The sequence below is a fragment of the Girardinichthys multiradiatus genome, chromosome 23 (genome assembly GCF_021462225.1).
Source record: "Girardinichthys multiradiatus isolate DD_20200921_A chromosome 23, DD_fGirMul_XY1, whole genome shotgun sequence".
Lineage (NCBI taxonomy): Eukaryota > Metazoa > Chordata > Actinopteri > Cyprinodontiformes > Goodeidae > Girardinichthys > Girardinichthys multiradiatus.
Window position 1 is genome coordinate 41,218,578 of NC_061815.1, and position 20,948 is coordinate 41,239,525.

The 20,948-nt window shown below is 41.9% G+C and overlaps 2 protein-coding genes across 3 annotated transcripts; one reads left to right on the plus strand and one right to left on the minus strand.

Moving 5' to 3' along the window:
* The first annotated feature begins 1,508 nt into the window (after window positions 1–1,508).
* Window positions 1,509–9,247, plus strand: cfl1 (cofilin 1). 2 transcript variants are annotated; one of them, XM_047354044.1, is made up of 4 exons: window positions 1,509–1,659; window positions 5,529–5,839; window positions 5,914–5,990; window positions 8,303–9,247. In XM_047354044.1, exons 1-4 carry the CDS (start codon window positions 1,525–1,527, stop codon window positions 8,413–8,415), a joined length of 636 nt encoding a protein of 211 aa, XP_047210000.1. In that variant the 5' UTR covers window positions 1,509–1,524; the 3' UTR covers window positions 8,416–9,247. The 2 variants fall into 2 exon arrangements, with proteins under 2 accessions (XP_047210000.1, XP_047210001.1); XM_047354045.1 differs by lacking the exon at window positions 1,509–1,659 and adding an exon at window positions 1,931–2,067.
* A 2,148-nt stretch (window positions 9,248–11,395) lies between these two features.
* On the minus strand, window positions 11,396–15,676 carry LOC124860433 (serine protease 23). Its single transcript, XM_047353764.1, has 2 exons — window positions 15,413–15,676; window positions 11,396–13,134 (listed from the first exon to the last, which is right to left on the minus strand). The coding sequence occupies exon 2, from the start codon at window positions 13,121–13,123 to the stop codon at window positions 11,981–11,983; it is 1,143 nt and encodes a 380-aa protein (XP_047209720.1). The 5' UTR covers window positions 13,124–13,134; window positions 15,413–15,676; the 3' UTR covers window positions 11,396–11,980.
* Between the last annotated feature and the right edge of the window lie 5,272 nt (window positions 15,677–20,948).

Sequence of the window (20,948 nt, forward strand, 5' to 3'; positions counted from 1 at the left end):
ATGTGTTCATTTACCCGACTGTTTAGGGGGTGGATCCCTGCGCGATTAAGCCAGTGGCGTTTTATTAATAAATTGTTCATTGTACTCATGAGAATTTCTCTCCTTTCTTCTCTGTCTTTCTGCCATCTTCTCTGCTTAAGACACTTTTAGGTTCACTAAAAGTCCTCCTCACTACTCCAAACATTTCCCTACCGTAGGAGCTTTCTTAAGGCCTAAGGTGCTTCGTGAATAACTTTTATTTCACAGAGGGAGAATTATTTTCTTAAAAAGACATCACTAGGAGCTTCTTTTAGTGTTAGGATTATTTGTGAAGACGGGCCCTGGGAAATATTCAAACATCATAGTGTTCACAAACACCTTGATTTTTTTAGAGATATGTTTCGCAGTCTGATAAAACTAATGTTTAATTGTTTGACCACAATGATCACAGTTGCATTTGGAAGAAATTAGATTGGGTGCCAGTGTAGAAACACAGGAAAATACCTTCATAAAATACCAAAAATCTAATTCTATGGATGGATGGGTACGGCCTTTATACCATAAAAGAGGAATAAAGTAAAGGGAATAAATATATTTTTTCACACTCATCCAGACCTGGAAAAACATGACCTAAATTAGTTGTCTTGACGTGACAGGAACCTTGAGATTTGGCCTCTGTGGACTTCTGTCAATTCAGAGTGTACCTCAGGACCACCATCCTCAGGTTTAGTCAGCTAAAGCTGAGAAATGCCTTTATTCTATCCAGGTTCTTGGGACACTGAAGTGTTTGTATCCCTTCAATAAATATCTGAATTTAGTGAGTCATCCTTGTCCCTCCTTCAGCTAGGTATCTGCCTCTCTCATCCTCCCCCCTCTCCCCTCCGAATCCCACCACGCGATGCTCTACAAAAATCTCGCGCAGCCAATTTCTTGTCCCTTGTTTCCTTATATGGTGTTGGGCGCCGTGGCACCCCCCTCCTCTCTCTGCGCCGTGAGCGAGGCGCGTGCACCCGGCCGTTCGACTTCCATATTTGGAAGTGAGTTCAACAAAAACGGCACAAAGGGGGAGGAGAAAGGAGGGACGGTGGAGGGTTTCCTCCCACCCCTAAAAGACCGCTTCTTTATCCCAGACAGGCAGCTGCGCGACTCTCACGAAATAATTAATTGCACGTCTTCACTTTGCGGAACTGCAGTAAAATTAGGGTAATTATTGGTCACGTGCATAATCATATTAATCTATTATATTAATTAATATACATTTTTTTACATTTAATAAAGCAATTTACTACTTATGTCTTTAAGTACAATTCGTTAAATTAGATGTGTTAACACTTTGTAGGCGGGAAAATTAAATTATTATTGGAATATTGGGATTAGATACATAAAATAAGCATTTTTACCATTTCATTTAAAAACAAAAAAAAATACCAGTTTTATTATAGTCAGGTCTATAAAAATATAAGAAATAATAACATTTTTCAGTGTCATAAAAACATCAAAGATCAAACAGCAGACAAAGCAGTCGGATTATAGCCTTTAGTGCACATGCGCGCATGCTTCATGCACGCCGCTGCGGTCGGGAACGCGCTTCTGGGCGCGCTCCCGCAATGTATAAAGTCCATTCGTCATCGGTCCATTCAATTTCTTCCAGATCCCGAACTATTCCCAGCTGCGACCATGGTAGGTTTTTTTTGACGGCGGTTTTGGTCGTTTAAAACGGCGTCGCTGCTCCCGTTGTCTGTAATAAAAGTGTTTTGAAAGCAGTCGGTATTTGTTAGGTTAAATTTGTTTTTATTTCACTGATGGTTTTGGTGGTTTCCCGTCAAACACGACAGACCGGTTGGCTGCAGCAGCCACAGTTAGCAACCCATGGGCCAGGCAGTGGATAGCTGTGCTGTCCGGGGGGGTTTTAGCTCGTGTAACACAACGCAGCCATATTTATTGTGAATATATTCGCTTTAGCGAACAACCCGAGCTGGATATTTTTCTGACAGGAGGGCTCTAAATGGGCAGATAAGCAACCAAATGTCCTAAAACAACCGGCGCCATTTCGGCTGTCTTCGTGTGTCACGCAGGGAATTGTCTGAGGTAAAGTCCACGGCGTTGCCATGACGCTGCGCCGATGTTTTCACTGCATCGTGTTTCCATTATTACACCTCCAGACCGTGAGAGCGCCTCGCTGGCAGGTGCAGCGGTGCTAGCTGGGTTAGCTGTTGGCATGACTGGCGCTAGCTGAGATTTTCTCCTTCTTTGTCTCTACGCCGCCTCTTCACTCTCCGTATCTGTCGCGCTTGTTCTGCAGATCAAGCTATTCGAGCTCCTTTTTGATTCTAAATAGACGTATTTCTTGTTCTACTGCAATGCTAAATTAACAGGGGATATTTGATATTGTGTCTCTTTGGATAGTTTTGCCTTATATAGCAAGCTAGCGCTCACATGTGCTGCGTTCATGGCCCCACCCTGAATTTGGTGCAAAGACCATTTTGTCTCCTGCCGTTTTATAACACTACTGCAATCCTTTCCATGCTCCTTTGCTCGCTGTGTGCACACTTCTTGCCATTACTCCATTTTTTTTTTTTTTTTTTTAAAGGTCGTATAAAATAATTGTAGTTATGTAACCACGGTTTTTGGGAGCTGGATGTGCTGTTTAGCAGAGGCTAAAAGCTGACTGTCGCATCTTGTTTTTGTAGCTGCGCATCCTGCCAGTAATGTAAAGGCCCATCACATCATTTCACTGACCGACATAAATAACCAAGGAGGCTAATTTTACCGTCAGTGTACATTTAAGACTCCAGATAGAACCAAATATGCACCTTTTTATCTATTACTGATGCACAAAAATAGGAAAAGTATGTTGATTTTTAATTATTTTTTTATGCATACTGTATTAAAGTCTAGGATTATTACACAGGCCTCAAACGTATGGAGTTGACTGTATTCTCCAGGTGTGCATGAATGCACCCTAAAAATATAGAAAACCTGACTCTTTTATTTTCTTAAAGTTGCTCATCTTAGCTTTTAATGACTTGCCTAAACGCATGGTTATTTCTGCTCTAAATGTTAACAAAAGATCTACACAATGATGATGTCAACTACTGGTTCATAACAAGCTTCGAGTTTAAATGTTTAGTCAACTTTGGTTTTCAGTTTCCGTCTGAGACCCACAGGCATCTACACCGAACCTCCAGCAGATTGTTGACCAAATTACGTCAAACATTGCCATCAGTTAACCATTGGATTTGAATAAGGACTATTGGTAAAATTGCGCTCAGTGGTTCTTGAACTCTGAATGTTGCAGTAACCTCATAAATAGTTTAGATCAGATGAGCGGAGAGCAGAGTGAGAGATTTATTTTATATTCCTATTACAGAGTTCTGGATGTGTTTTTTAAAATGGGCATAGCTGCACAAAGATCATGTAATAAATATTCAAGAAGCACTTACTTATTAACTAAAGGCATTCAGCTGTTTTCTGGTTAATCAGTCCTCTACAATTCCCTGCTATCTCATACCAGCTTTTAACCCCCTGAGCAAACACAGGCTTGCTTGTGCTGTTCTGCAGTTTGGTTCTTTTCCCGTCTTTCCTGGCCTACTTCCTTTTCATTGTCTCCCTCCCTCCATTGACATTGTTGGTAGATAAGTTTCTCTGCCTGACACGGTATTTTCATGAGGTGACGTGGGCTAAACAGTCAGAAGACTTGAGTGAATTTATGGACCGTTTGTGACTTGGCATTGTGACTCATTTGAATTTGGTTTTTGAACAGAGGATTTATTGTTTTTTTTATTTATATATATATATATATATAAGTTTTTTTAAGCTGCGCTCCACACTGAAACGCATAATTCCTGACCACAGCCTCACCCACATGTTCATCTTTATTGCAGAAATGCATGAATCCTACCACAAAGGAGCTTATGTAATGTTTTATACCTAGTGGCCTAATAGGAGACACAAAGTATAGACACGCCTATCATTTTATTTGGTATTCAGATTTAAGGTGGATTTTGTACCTGCAGGACTTTCCATATTTCCCTGTTCAGTATTTCCTCCATCAGACCTTTATTTATTATTAACTGCTCTATCTCAGCACCACCACTGCTAACGGCCTGTCATGACCACACCTTACGTGCTTCAATCCATCTTATCAGACACCACCATTGGGAGGATTCTTGCAGCGTGTGATAGTCACATGCTGTCCTCTCGGGTTCCTCTGCTCCACAGTGTCTGTGGTCAGTGTACTTAAGTAGTCACAGCTGTCCAACTGCAGCAGTTGTCCCTGTGGTTGTGTCTTTCTGTGAACCCATGAATTTGAGGCCTAAAAGACGGTTTTTAAAGTTCAGGAAAGCCTATATTTGTATTTAAATGCTGGAATCAAGACATATTGACCTGTTTTCTAGTGAAGATGTGCTGATCAAGCCTGTAATGCCTCATTTTTCTTTTTAAGCACTTACAAGATGCAAAGTCCAATGTTTGAACTTTGATTTTAATCGGGACATAACTATAACAAAATTGTCTTTTAAAACTAATAACATGTATGCTGCAGGAGCCTTGATTGAAAAAAGAACATTACAAGATTTTCCCAATTTATACATGGAAGCATGTATCCCTAAACGCTCAGATTTTTATTAAATTAAAAATAAACGGCATGCTGTTTCTGGATGCTTTTTACAGATGCAAAACATTAAATTTTAGTTTGGATGCAGTTATGCAATGAAGGGATGTATCTAGTTTAATTGTTTACTGTTTGAGCATATTGGGGGAAACTTTTTAGCCTTTTATTGGTACAACCATTGTTTTAATTTAACAATTGTTTAAAAAAAAAAAAAAACTAGTCAGTCAGTCAGTCATTTTCTACCGCTTATTCCATAGTGGGTCACGGGGGAGCTGGTGCCCATCTCCAGCAGTCTATGGGCGAGAGAAAAAAACTAATTAAAGAGAAATAGGTGATGTAGGTTGTTGGATAGAAACTAGATTTGAATCAAACACAAAGGAAGATTACAATAACAATCGTATCCGTCAAAGCATGTGTCCCTTTAATTTGATTTTACATATTTTCAGTGGTTTCTTCAAGGGGAGGTTGGCCCATTTCTTTTTTTTTTTTTTTTTTGGTACTTTTATAAAATTATTTGTGAAACTGTAAAACTTCTGTTTTTACTAGAGGTGGACCAGTCAGGCTTTTCTAATATTAGTTTCTAATTATCTTCAGGGTCCAACCCACCTATTTTGATTTGATTTTGATTTATTTGTTTGATTTGTCTGCTCTCCATTTCCATAACTAAAAACGAGCAAAAAAGGGAGCAGATTTTTTTTGATGGAGGTAGTAATTTTGAATCCAGCGGTCAGTTGAGAGAAAACAGGCTAGTGACGATTTTTGACCAATAAATTATCTCTAATTTTCAGTTATGTTAAACTAGTTTTCTGGCTTTGTTTCTTGGGGAAATGGTAGAATATATGTTCAACGAGTTACAAAACATGGCCCTTTCCCGTGTTTAGCTGAAAAATATGTTTTCCAATATTGGGTCCTGTTTAACTGTTGGCTCTTTACGCAGGCCTCCGGTGTGAAAGTCACAGATGAAGTCATCGCTGTCTTCAATGACATGAAGGTCCGTAAGGCTCAGGCAAACGAGGACGAGAAAAGAAAGAGGAAGAAGGCCATTCTTTTCTGCCTGAGCAAGGACCTGAAGAACATAGTCCTGGATGAGGGCAAAGAAATTCTGCTGGGTGACATCGGAAACACAGTCATGGACCCGTACCAGGACTTTGTCAAGATGCTGCCCCCAGACGACTGCCGCTACGCTCTGTATGACGCCACCTATGAGACCAAAGAAACAAAGAAGGAGGACTTGGTCTTTATCTTCTGGTGAGGATTATTATTGCACTGATGGCTTAATCACAGTCAGAGGTGGATTTAGGCTAAAATATTTTCTCTTCCAGGGCGCCAGATAGTGCTCCTCTGAAGAGCAAGATGATCTATGCCAGCTCAAAAGATGCTATTAAGAGGAAATTTGAAGGTGAGTAGCTGTGTGTGTGGGGGACTCGTGACCTTACCTGAGTGTACCGAACATCTACTCCGGTTTAGTCCATGCTCTCCATCAGCTGGCTGCTAGGTACGGCGCCATCAGCTGGCTGCTAGGTACGGCGCCATCAGCTGGCTGCTAGGTACGGCGCCATCAGCTGGCTGCTAGGTACGGCGCCATCAGCTGGCTGCTAGGTACGGCGCCATCAGCTGGCTGCTAGGTACGGCGCCATCAGCTGGCTGCTAGGTACGGCGCCATCAAGTTATGTGAATGCTTTTAAACCCCCAAATTTTCCATCGCATAATTTCTGAAGATTAAGGCTTTTTATTTAGACAGAGACACGGGGGTTTTCTGCAGATATATGAAGTATAAATTAATCTAGCTCTGGTACTCTCCCACCTGTTGCTACACACTGCTGGTCAGCTGGCAGAATGTACGCTCCTGCATCGTTTCCATAATTGCAGGAATGACAAATTTGGTGGTATGGAAATATTTTCACTCTCTAAAAACATTGAACCATGATGTGGAAACTAAAGGAGTGCCACCATCACTATATTATAACACAAGTATCATGTCTGCTATAAAGCAGGCCTGACTACTCCAGCAGGTGACCTGACTAACATCAGGTTTATGTTCATGCGTTGCTCTTTAAAAAAAGAAAAACAATCAAATGGCTGAAATGTGTTTATAGTTTTATTTCTTCAGATATAAATGCAGCACAGAAATGTTATTATTCAAAAGACTTGGTTAAAAATGGGTCTGCACGATACAAGGAAACCATGTAATTGCTATACAATTGCTTAATATGTTAATGACAATATCCATTATGATTAAATCACATTTTTCTTCACCACTCTAAGCTTTAGCGTCTTGGCCTCTAAAACATCAGGAATGGGGATCCAGGACTGAAACTCCATCCAATAAGCAAGATGTATTACTGGCATGCAGGGTTTGCATGTATAGCGCTTGAATTGTACCCTGCCAAACATTTCATCCATGCAGTTGCGGAGGGTTAACCCGTATAAAATGCATATTTTTAAATGTGTGATTAAAAACTGTTACGACTGAATTGGTCTGAACTGCCGCTGTCAGTCCTGATTGATTCAGATAGTTTCTAATGGACTAAAACCCACAATAGGTAGAAAATGTGCTGATGTTTTTTTTATTAGTAGTTTAATAGTTTCAAATTCAACAGAAAATGAAGAAATTACAAGATTATTCCACATATGCTTAACCGTGCACAGTTGAGACATTACATTCACTGTAAAAAGACAAGCTGTTTTATTTCCTCTCTAACAGACTAAACTTTTCCATTTCTCGGTCTGTTGGGATTTTAAGATTCGTTTGTTGTGACAAATCAGAAGAAATCACTCAAGGTACAAAGAGGGGAGTTGTGGACCTCCACTAGTCTGGTTCAATTTGCAGATTCCTGAAGGTGCCGCATTCATCTGTTCAAACTGTTTAAAGCAAGTATGAGCAGCATGGGAATGTCCAGTCATCTCACTGTTCAGGACAGAGAGGTTGTGGGTCTGACAGAGAAATAAGTTTTAGTGGAGAAATGTGCGTCAACCCCAGAACAAAGCCGAGAGTTTGTGAAGATCCTTGCAGGAACTGGTAAGAGTACATGCCTGAGAACATCCCAGCTGTGAAGTACGGTAGTGGCAGCATCATGCTACGAGTGTTTTTTGCAGGGGGGGGGGGGGGACAAGTGCACTTCACAAAATAGATGGAATCATTGAAGATTGTGTAGAAATATTGAATGTCTGCACATCAGCCAGAAGGTCGAAGCTGGGTCACAAATGGGTCTTTTACATGGTTGAAGTTGGTTAAAAGGTGGCAGAAGGACAAAGTCATTGATTTGGAGCGGCCTACACAAAGCTCTGGTCTCTTTCCTTTAGATGGAAGTAATAACATTCTCCTGCTCATTTTGTCTGGTATTTACCGTAAATAATAAAGGTTTAGTGTGGTTTAATGTCAGACGGTGAAGGAAAGGGTTGCATTTTAATGCACTTGTGTAATTATCTGGTTTCAACAACTTTTTTTTTTTTTTCCTAATAAAATCTGAATACATAAAATCGTGCTCTTGACATGTTTATCCACCGAAAAAAGTAAAAGTTCTTGGTTTTGATGCATTTAATGAATAGAGGAAACTCTAAATTTTAAATATCACCAATGAGCATTTCTTTTTTTAAATCTGGGAAATCTGAATATTTGTTCCCCAACAATTGATACGAGCTATTCTTAACATCAGCCATGCGAGCAGATGATGCTCCCGTGTTTTAAGCTGCTCTATGTTTGTGTTTTAGGCATTAAGCACGAGTGGCAGGTGAACGGTTTGGAAGACCTCAAAGACCGACGCACCCTGGCAGAGAAGCTCGGTGGCTCGTCAGTAGTCACCCTGGAAGGATCTCCTATATAAATATGACTCTCCTCCTCCGGCTTTGATCGAAGCCTCTCAGACACATCATCAGTTGGGTTTAGCTGTTCATTCCAGTTGGGAGTGGAGAAAGGGGCAAAAGCAGAACCATCTGTGGGACTTCTGGGGAGGGTTACAGTGGGTGGGTTTGAGGGTCAAGGGACAAAGAAAACAAAAAACAGGCTGACTGTTGTTCCAGTTCATGCAACATAAGGAAAAAGAACAAAACACACCTAAAGATACAAATGATGAAGGATGATGAAATTTCAATGCACTTATTCACATTTAAGGACAGGGTTTTGTTCTTTTCAGGTTCCACATGAAATATGTCAGAGAAAGTGGCAGAAAACAACCTTTTAGTTTTCCAACCATCACATCATAACAGAGCAAATATTCCAACTACATAATTTTGTTTTTGCCAAACTTCTAGTTAAGTTTTGTGTGTAGTTGAGACTAGGTGTAGTATGAACTAATTCACTCTTGTTTGCACAAGACGTATGAAAACCTCTGGGGAACACGGTTAAATATTTTTGTTTTGTCATGCCTTCATTTTTTATTTTTTTTTCTGTTCTCATCAAACCTGCAATTCTGAAAACTTGAGTGATTCCTTTTTATTTCCTGTTGTGTCGGGAGAACTTGGCATTCGATGTAGTAAACATAACATTCCTCGTACTTGTTAAAACAAAGAGTTCCTTGTTTTAAAAACGTTGGTGTTGATGATGGTCTGGTGGGGAGCGATGTGTAAATGAAGGATGACCAGTCCGTTGAGGCTAAAAACTGAAGGGTGGATGTTTTGTATCGTCTCCTTATCTCTAATAAAAAACACTAAACTACTGACTGTTACTGCACTTGTCTTTATTGTCCTTTTAAGCTCAGTGACATGGTTTTTCTCTTTTAAGGGTTTTATACATTTTTGTTTATACTACATAATCACAAAATGTACTCATAAGTTCAGGCTTGTGCCACATTAACAGGGTTCCTATGTTGGTGGGAATTTAAGTGTTTCCAGGTCTGGATAAGTATGGGAAAATTTCTAGGCTATTGTCAAATTAAAATCCATCCACCCATTCATTCATCTATTTGTCTGTTCCATCTCCATCAGTTTGTTTAGCCGCCTGTCGTTTTTTATTATTATTTTTTTTTACTGTGTCCTGGACAGCAGAGTATCGCAGCTAATGCTTTAAAGCTCTGCTTGATATTTATAAAAGAAACTTTATTATAAACTTCTTTGGGAATATTTCAATTGTTACGGACACGGAGACTGAAATGAAAAGGAAAAAAGAAGCTCAAAAAAGAGAGATGGGAGAAAATGAGGAAGGAGTGGAGGAGAGAAAGAAGGATGAAGAGAATAAAAGATTACACCCTGCTTGCTTATACACCTGCAGCTGTTTTTTTTTTTTTTTTTTTTTTTAAATAAAATAGTACACGGTACTTATGAATGTAAAATGTATTTAGTGAGAGGTACAGCCCGATATAGAAGATCTGTGTATCTGTCAACACCTGAAGCTTTTGTATACAAGGTTTCTCCACAAAAATATGCAATAGTGAGTGTGAGGACCCACAGACCTGCCCCATGGTCCCTGGACGGACACTGAGGAGATCCAAGCCACAGACATCCAAAGGCCCCCCAAAGCACAGGAACCCCAGGAGAACCACCGCCGGGACTACCGAGAGCAGTGGAGAGTCCCAGGGGAACCACCCAGCAGCGACAGTGCAGAAGCCCCAGGGAGCTCAGCGACGAGTCCACAGGCCCCGCCGGCAGCCGTCCACGCCCGAGCAGATCCAGCCATGGACCCAGAGACCCAAGACCCCGGGACACACCACCACCCAAGCAGAGGCCCGACAGAGCCCAGGGGGCCAGGCCCCAGGGCAAGAAGCCACCGGGAGTGAGCCAGCACTCACCAAAGCACCCGGCCCCGGATACCGAGAACCACAAGTACACCAGCGGGCAGAGACTCCAACCACCGGCAGGTAGTGTGGCGGGGAGGAAATAGGCCCTCCATGGGGGGGCTAAGCTGATCCAGGAGAGGGAGCAGACCCAACCTGTCACAAAAAAAAAAAACAGGCACACAGTCACAATCACCCACTCCCACCCTCATGCATACACATAAAATCACTCGCACGCAACGTAAAGACAAACAACAATGGACGTCTTACACTCACTCACTCCCCATGCATACTCTATACTCCCAGGTCCAGGCGTCGGTACCCCCTAGGGGCAACCAGTCCCCGGACCCAGGAAGTGGTCCCCTTCCCTCCTGGGGCAGAGGCAGGCAGACAGCGTCGGCACCGCCCAGTTCCGGGTGACCCCGGCCTGGCCCCCGCCCCCCCGCCGCGAACCCAGTCCCCAACAACCCCCATCCACCTCCGGAGAGGGGGCTATGTACAAAAGAGGGGATCCACATGGCTCATACCAGCCCGCCAACCGGAGCCGCCCCCACTTGTAGTTTTATTCATCCATTTTCTATCCATCTGTCTCCATGAATTTATCCATTCCCCTTGTCTATCCCTCCCATTTTTTATGCGTCAGTTTCATAAATATGTTTTCATCATCCATCCTTCCATCTTTGTTCATCCATCTATATTTGGTCATCCATATTTTCGTTTCATCAGTTTATGTATTCTTCCATTTCGCCATCCATAATACATTCATTCGTATTACGTCTCTGTTCCGTCATCTAGCCACTTGTTTGTCCACCCATTATTTAATTTATCCATTCATCATCACCTCCATCAGATTATTTCCATTCATCCATCCATCCTGGGAAAATATGGAATTTTGTCATGAATGAGTTGGACCATAGAATCAGACCGCCGTATTTCTTCTATCCATGTCCAATTATGCTTTTAAAACACGTTAACTCTGTAGGGAGCTCTTTTTAATTGATAGATAAAAGTCTGCAACAATAAAGTGGAAAGATGCAGTAATTATCGTGACCACAAGAGGGCAGCCTAACACTGCTTTAAAAAAAAGGACTTTACACAAACTTAAATCTCTGTTTATTAAAATATCAAGCATTTCTCAAAAAATTAAGTTAACATTCTGTTTCCAGTCAATTATGAGAAATCTATAATGTCAGATGGAATGTTAAAAAGCAGTTTTATTATTTATTTACTTTTCAGTTGCGTGCAGGAGGGAGGAGAAGGAACTGTATTATAAATGGAGAATTGCCAAAATAACCAAAGTATGATGCAGATAAAAGAGCAGGGAGGATTATAATTTATCTTCAGTAGATTACAGTAATCGACAGTAGGACTGCTGCTGCACTAGAAGAAAGTGGTTTTCCCTCTTTAGGAGCTGTAGTTATTGTGGAAACCCTGACATTAATCTAACTGGGCAAAAAAGAAGCTGTGATGATCTCACTGGCAGATTTAATTAACGGGCGGGAGGTTACAGGGAGCCAATTAAATATAGGAGAGGGAAAATCGGGGAAATGGAGCCAAAAGCAGATTTTTACTGGTGCAAAGACAGACCCCTACATGGAAATATGTCTGTTTCACTCAGATGTTTGCAGAAGTATCTAAAAACATTCACCCTGTGTGTTTTTAAATTACATTGTGCTCCTTTTTAGTCTGGGGTGCAGTCTAGTCGGTTTCCATGCAACCAGTAACAGATCTGGGCAAACTTCAGAGGCGTGATGCGAACAGCAACATTGTAATCCCTGTTCTCTCCATCTATCTCCAGCCACTGGTGTCCAGAGAAAATCCCAATCACCTTCCTTTCCCAGCGCTCCAAAGCGTTGTCCCACACCCGTCCGTACACTCCAGAGCCGCTGGCTCCGGGCCGGGCGTCGCAGTGCTGGTATATTAGGTCGCTGGACTCCTCCTCAACAGGGCAAAACCTGTACACCAGCTCCCCTGGACGGTCGCTGTCAAACCCGGAGAAGTGGATGCGATTCCCTGCCAGATTATCAGAGGAGGGAGCCACCCAGAGGCGCATGAAAGGACGCCGGTGAGGCCAGCGCAGCTCCAGCAGGGCATAGTCAAAGTCCATGCTGATCTCCTGAGGGCCCTGGATCCAGCCCTTTGGTACCCGAGTACGCTTCACCCGCACCCAGCGGACCAGAGGCTTCTTGTTGGGAATCCGTCCGGTTTTGGTGCCATTGATGGATGGAGGGATCAGGAAGCCCACCCTGAGCTTTCGTGCCCCATGAACATAATCCTTCCCATCATGCACACAGTGGGCAGCAGTGAGGACGTGCTGCTGAGACACGAGGACGCCCGTGCAGCCGGTGGAGATGCGCACAGCTGTGGAGAAAGGATAATCCAGCAGGAAGTTGTCACCTTGGATGTTAAAACGCCCGTCTGCACCGTAGATCTGCCTCTTCATCCGCCTGTGCTTCACTCTCGTCCAGGGAGGCAGGTGAGTCGGGTGAAGAGCATCATCATCATCATCCTCTACCTCCACCGTGGTGAGGGTGCGGAAGCCGTCTCCATACAGCGTCTCAAAGGCCAATTTTTCCATTAGCTGCTCCCTTGGCTCCTCCTGCTCACCTCTGTGGAAGCAGCTGTAGTTGCAGTGCGTGGTGAAGTCCAGCTGGGCCTCGGCACTGAAGCGGGAGCGGGTCAGAGGTGTTGGTGTGTGGGGGACCAGGGTGGGCACATGCATGGGTGGATTGTGAGGAGGCTGGAGGAGAGACAGGGTAAGGGGGAGGAGGTCCTGGAAGAGCAGGAGCAGGTGAGTTAAGATGGTGATCTCATGTGGCGTCATCGTGGAAAACACTGAAAAGATACAAAACGATAATGTTATATATGAGGAAACTCGCTTACAAGCTACAGAAAACAATAGCAACAAGCAATCTGTAACTCTACTTTTGTAAAGAAGCCGGTTAGTGCTGTATTTAAGCATATCAATGGTAAGTTGGGTGGAAGGAAAAAGTGTTTGTTTGTGTATGTGTGTGAGGGGTTAACAAAAACAGGGATAACCATAGCTTTGAGAGGACTGTGAAGCTCATTCTGAGGAAGATTCATGAGGTGTGGACTTGGTCAAGTAAAAGTAATCCCAATCCTTGAACCTTTCCACATTTTGTGAGTTCACAACCACAAACTCTAAGGTAAATCATTATAATTTGATGTGATGCAAGGCACGGCCCCTTTACTCTGGATATCCTGCAATAAAATCGAGCACAACCAATTACCTTCAGAAGTCACCTAATTTATATGTAGAGTCCAGCTGTGTTTAATTTAAACTTTTATAATGACCCAGAAACCCACCAGACAACCTGGGTTAGTTTAAAAAAACAAATCTTAAGCTATGAACATCCCATTGTGGACTATTCAATTCACCATCTGAAAATGGAAAGAGTACACATCTGACTACAACTATTCCACTCGGGTCTTTATAAAAAGAGTGGAAAAAAGAAAGTTGTTTTGATAGAAAGTCATACAATATCCCCTTTTATGTTTCCCACAAGACATGTAGAGGACATAGCAAACAACATGGTCTACATGCAAAATGCCCTGAACACGCCATCCTTTACATTAGGGAGGAGGCACCATCATGCTGTGACTGGGAAGGTGGGGTTGATGGGGAGATGGGTGGAGCCAAATATGGGGCAATACTGAAAGAAAACCTGTTAGAAGCTGCAAATTTGAGACAGAGGTTCCCCTGTCAGGACAGGACAGATACCCTACACAAGGGCTCTCCAAGTCCATCCTTGGGAACTAGTATAGATACATAACCTGTTCCAACACACTCGAATTACATAAATAGTTCATTAGCAGGCCTTTGCAGAACCTGATTAAATGCTGAAGAGGTAATTCAGCTATTTGAGTCAGATGTATCTAAAAGTTAAAGCTAGAATCGGAGACCCCTGAACTAAACATACAGTCTGAGCTACAATGGAATGGTTTAGTTCAAAGTCATCGGTTACAATGGTCTAGTCAAAGTCCAGACCTAATTCTACTTCAAAATGTAAGTTAGGACTTTAACACTGTATGCTCAGTTTATGGTAAATCTCTACAAGTGGGTGCAGCTCACACATTTCATTGTTGCAATCCAGGCCTGAATTTGGAGTGGCAAGACAACAATGACCCTTTTGTTCCCATAATCTAGATTACCAGGATAATAGGATTTCACCCTGATGGAGGCAAACAAGCAGTTTAATGTCTGTTTGGCTCAACAAGTAATGAACAAATTCCAGGGAAAGGTCTGTAATAAAGAGCTGAGCAGGTATCCAGAGGTAAATGGGTGCCATTCATTAAGAGCAAGGCTTTCAGCACAGATTCAGAGAGAGAAAGGAGACACTCGATCCCATCTGCAAAGTGTGGATCCCAGGGCTCTCATGGCATGACTATAGTGGAAAGTGAAAAGCAGCAAGTCGAGGCAGGGCGGCAACACAGATCATTGCTCCCTAAACAAGACAGGGTGGGGCACGTCCGCACACCTATGAGCTGCCCCATTCAACGCTGAACAGGAGGCAAGAAAAATATGTACAGATTTCTCCTTATGTTGATGTGTTGAAGACATGTCAGCTGGAACAGACAATCTGTAGGCAGCGGAATGACCTTTAACCTGCTCCAGAATGGTTCAACTGTCAGTCAGGCTTCTTAAAGATGGACCGGGTATAAAACTGGTTTCCTTTTTAAACCCTGTTGGTCCTGAGCTTACAGAAAGAGGGCCTTCCTGAGACTTTTACAATCACATCCAGATACAAATAAAACGTTTTAAGAATACTTTAAGAAAAAGACACAAAAAGAGAACATGAAATTGGTGCAATGTCAGTCTTTGTGTAACAGAAACTGTAGTTTAAAGATATAAAATAAAATATGAAATATTAGCCATTTAATATCCTAGGCAATGTTTTTGCAGCTCAGTAGGACTATAAATTCAAGTAAACACAAAATTACAACCTAACTAAAGACATTTTTGCATTTTTCATATTTATCCTTTTTTACATGTGTGGCATTTATCTCTAAAATGCAGCCACGCAGTGACCTGTGAACAAAAAACCTAAAGATGATTTTGTTTTTAAGAAAATCATTTAAATTCGAGCCATACCTCCTGATCAGAGACTGTTGATCGGTGTTTACATCCCAGTCAGGTTTTCCTCTCCATCAGGATCATTTCTCAAGGGTTCCCTCATTATCTTCACAGGCAGTTAGCTACCCCTCCTCTTTTATCTTCATTTCTCTCTCTCTATTTCTCTGGAAGATAAGTCTCTCTTTCTCTTTTATTCTGTGTGCAAATAAAGCGCCAGGTGCGCAGTGAATGTGCGGGCCTCCGCTGTCGCCTGCACAGCCCAGTTACAGACGCACAACTGCATGCTCTGCTGTGAACTCAAACGAGTTTTAGCCTTGCAAAAACCCTCCCCATGGTCCTAGCGCCCCTCCAGTTAAAGTTGGCCTGTCTGTGTCCACCTGCTGAGACAGGTGCTGATGCCTCTATTTCTCTGACCCAAATTTCCATCCTCATGACTAGATGTACTTTAAGAAGTCCGGTTGTGTTATTGAGAAGACCTAGACTGTACCTTCAATGCATTTTGTTGGGATTTTATGTGATTGCCAAAGAAATGTGGTTAATCACATTTAATTCATGATTCTTTCACATCAGTCCAGGTTGGCGTGGATCATTTATTTTCATTAACAAATTAAATAGCGTTTGAAAACCACATTTTCAAACAATTAATGCTGTCTTATATTATAAATTTGTTTGATGATCTGAAATTTTGAAGTGTTACAAAAATGGCAAAAACAGAAGTAATCTGTAAGGGGGTAAATACTTTTTTTCACAGCACACCTGTACCTATCAGCAGGTAGTTTACTACAGAAAGCCAAAATAAACTTTTGACGTTAACTTGCTGTTAAATGGCTGAAAATGTGGTATCATAAGCTTCACAACACATTAGCTGCCTTATTCGATCTTTTCATTACATCAGAAATCTTAACCTGAATATTTACTATAAACCCTGAAATTATTCATACCCCAAACAGATTTAGATTGTACGTTAGTTTTAGTCAACCAAGGTGTTTGTTAGTGGTAGGAAATTAGATTTCTCAAAATCTAATAAAGGAATTCAAACGAAGTATCAGTTTGGGGAAAAACCTACTTTTCTTTGTTTTAATCACTTTTAAGAAAAAAATGACAAATCCAGAAGTGATTTATACCCTTTTCAATAATCAGTGGACAAATCTTTATTGGCATTATTCCAATCAAAACCTTTGTTTAATTGCTGACCAGCTTTTTGTATGTTTCCACTCGTATTTTAATGATTTATCTTTTAAGGTCGGAAGGCTTCCTGGTCATCACCCTAATCTTTAGCTCCCTCCACAGTTTCTATGTCTGGACTCTGGTAGAGTTGCTGCAAAATGTTAATATTATTTGTTGTTGACTCATTCAACTCTAAAGCTGCCCAGGTACCTGACTACATACAGTCTCTGAAATCAGTACATTTGTGTTTGCCTGGTGAAGCTCGACACAGATGTGTGTTTTGAAGTTTCACAGCTCTGAGCCTTTTCTATTATTTGAAGTGCACCTTTACTTAGACATAAAAGTGCATTTAAGCATACAGGTCCTTCTCAAAATATTAGCATATTGTGATAAAGTTCATTATTTTCCATAATGTCATGATGAAAATTTAACATTCATATATTTTAGATTCATTGCACACTAACTGAAATATTTCAGGTCTTTTATTGTCTTAATACGGATGATTGTGGCAAACAGCTCATGAAAACCCAAAATTCCTATCTCACAAAATTAGCATATAATTAAAAGAGTCTCTAAACGAGCTATGAACCTAATCATCTGAATCAACGAGTTAACTCTAAACACCTGCAAAAGATTCCTGAGGCCTTTAAAACTCCCAGCCTGGTTCATCACTCAAAACCCCAATCATGGGTAAGACTGCCAACCTGACTGCTGTCCAGAAGGCCACTATTGACACCCTCAAGCAAGAGGGTAAGACACAGAAAGAAATTTCTGTACGAATAGGCTGTTCCCAGAGTGCTGTATCAAGGCACCTCAGTGGGAAGTCTGTGGGAAGGAAAAAGTGTGGCAGAAAACGGTGCACAACGAGAAGAGGTGACCGGACCCTGAGGAAGATTGTGGAGAAGGGCCGATTCCAGACCTTGGGGGACCTGCGGAAGCAGTGGACTGAGTCTGGAGTAGAAACATCCAGAGCCACCGTGCACAGGCGTGTGCAGGAAATGGGCTACAGGTGCCGCATTCCCCAGGTCAAGCCACTTTTGAACCAGAAACAGCGGCAGAAGCGCCTGACCTGGGCTACAGAGAAGCAGCACTGGACTGTTGCTCAGTGGTCCAAAGTACTTTTTTCGGATGAAAGCAAATTCTGCATGTCATTTGGAAATCAAGGTGCCAGAGTCTGGAGGAAGACTGGGGAGAAGGAAATGCCAAAATGCCAGAAGTCCAGTGTCAAGTACCCACAGTCAGTGATGGTCTGGGGGGCCGTGTCAGCTGCTGGTGTTGGTCCACTGTGTTTTATCAAGGGCAGGGTCAATGCAGCTAGCTATCAGGAGATTTTGGAGCACTTCATGCTTCCATCTGCTGAAAAGCTTTATGGAGATGAAGATTTCATTTTTCAGCACGACCTGGCACCTGCTCACAGTGCCAAAACCACTGGTAAATGGTTTACTGACCATGGTATCACTGTGCTCAGTTGGCCTGCCAACTCTCCTGACCTGAACCCCATAGAGAATCTGTGGGATATTGTGAAGAGAACGTTGAGAGACTCATGACCCAACACTCTGGATGAGCTAAAGGCTGCTATCGAAGCATCCTGGGCCTCCATAAGACCTCAGCAGTGCCACAGGCTGATTGCCTCCATGCCACGCCACATTGAAGCAGTCATTTCTGCCAAAGGATTCCCAACCAAGTACTGAGTGCATAACTGTACATGATTATTTGAAGGTTGACGTTTTTTGTATTAAAAACACTTTTCTTTTATTGGTCGGATGAAATATGCTAATTTTGTGAGATAGGAATTTTGGGTTTTCATGAGCTGTATGCCAAAATCATCCGTATTAAGACAATAAAAGACCTGAAATATTTCAGTTAGTGTGCAATGAATCTAAAATATATGAATGTTAAATTTTCATCATGACATTATGGAAAATAATGAACTTTATCACAATATGCTAATATTTTGAGAAGGACCTGTACACGTGTTTGTGAGAACAGGCATTTACCTTGGTAGCCAACAGCTACACCCAAGCAAGAAAAATCTTGTTTCTGGCATTGCTGCTTTTTAATTATCATCCCTGCCAGGAACTCTGATAGATTAAAGTGAAAACCAACAGTAACAGCTCAGGGATCATCATAGCCTGCAGGCAGAGGAGTGTTGTGGCACGTTGGCTGCGATGTTCACCTCTACCTTTGACCTTTATTTACCAGAGGTCTGATGGCTTCGTACCTCTTCAGAGTTTTGGACTCTCTGATGTCTTGTAGCTCTTGTAGAAGCTCCACGGTCCCAGCCACGGCGACAGAGCTTCCAGGAGAGTTGAGGGAGCCAACAAAATTAAGACGTTTCAAAATGGCCAAATAGAAGTAGAAAATAGTCATCCAAAAATGACTGAAAATAGAAAAAGTATTTGGTAAAAAGGCTACTTAAGTACTGAGTAAATGTTTAATCATAATGTGATTTAATTTGTGAAAATGATGTAATGAGGCAGACAAAAAAAGGTTACGTGAAAAGTCTGGTATTTTGAAGGATAAAATAAAAAAAAGAATAAAAGTCAGTAACATCATTACAAATAACAAATTTAGGAAGAAGAAACAAATATTCCCAACTCATACATAAACATAAAGCCACTAAAGGTTCCCGCTGGTAAACAGTGAAAAGTACTTCCAGTGATAATATATATACATTTTCTGTATATTGACCTAATTATACAGTAATAAGCATAAACTGTACTTTTCAAAAGAGTCAGTTGAGGTTGTTCAGGCATCTTATCAGACTGCCACCTGGGCTCCTTCCTCCGGAGGTTTTCTGGCACGCACTACTGGGAGGAGACCCTCGGGGAAGACCCAGAACCTTCTGGACCGACCATATATCCTGTCTGGCCTGGGAACACCTTGAGATTCCCCAGAGCTGGAGGATGTCACCGGGAAGAGGGATGTCTGGGGTTCCCTCCTGGACCTGCTGCCCCCACAACCTGATCATGGATAAGCGGAATATGATAGATGGATGGATGGGTGGATGGATGGATGGATGGATGGATCTTAACCAGAGGTAGGTAGAGTAACCAGAAATTGTACTCAATAAGAGTAATGTTCCCTGTTGCAGTAAAACTACTTCTAGAGGTACTTTTCTTAAAAAATTACTCAAGTAAATGTAACTAGTTGCGACCCACCACTGTCTTACATGGAGCCTTGCCTGCTGCTAAGCCCTGAAATTAAACCCTCAGTAAACACAGAGGCGTTGATAGATTAGGTGTAAAGAGTAATCCCTCTTAGATTAAGTGGGAATGTTGGAGCCAAAAGGTACAAACGTGTACTCTGAATGAAGGAATCACATCCTGTCTCAGAGTGTCCAACAGCAAGCACAAGGGATTAAACCGCCTGGCTTCATTTTGTTTTGTTTTAGTCTTCGACTGCCTTGTTGTTTTCAGTATTCATCACAAAAAATGTTAACCTTAGAATTTAAAAGATAAAAGATACGCATGTGGTAAGATTTCAACCACATTTTCACAAAAATTTGCTGACTTGCAACAACTGAGATAAGAACATTTACCCTCTTTCATGGGGGCTTAAAAATACAAAATTCCAGCCAAAAATGAGTCAGATGAATTAACTTTTAAGAAATTACTGACGGATAATTAATGGACATCAATGTGAAAAGTGTATCTGAACTTTTTATTCTAAAAAAACCCCTTGGCTCACTTTGCTGACCAGCTTATTTTGATTATGCATTTCAAAAAATCTTTACCTTAGCCAGAATACAGAAAAATACCTTCAATATGCAAAGCAGCTCTTAGCAGACAGTTTTTGTTAAAAAAATATAAAAAAATTTCACATCTATGGACTAACCTCAGATTGTCTTTAGCTCATTGGTTGGATAATATGATCCAGCTCCTATCGATAGGAGCCCATCAATCCACTCCTGATATATAAATATATATATATATATATATATATATATTTATATACAGTATAACAGTCTTGAAGGAGTTCCCAGAGATGCTTAGCACTTGTTGGCCCTTTTGTCTTCACTCTGCGGTCCAGCTCAGCCCAAACCATCTTGATTGGGTTCAGGTCCGGTGACTGTGGAGGCCAGGTCATCTGGCGCAGCACCCCGTCACTCTCCTTCTTGGTCAAATAGCCCTTACACAGCCTGGAGGTGTGTTTGGGGTCATTGTCCTGTTGAAAAATAAATGATGGTCCAACTAAACGCAAACCGGTTGGAATAGCATGCCGCTGCAAGATGCTGTGGTAGCCATGCTGGTTCAGGATGCCTTCAATTTTGAATAAATCCCCAACAGTGTCACCAGCAAAGCACCCCCACACCATCACACCTCCTCCTCCAAGCTTCACGGTGGGAACCAGGCATGTAGAGTCCATCTGTTCACCTCTTCTGCGC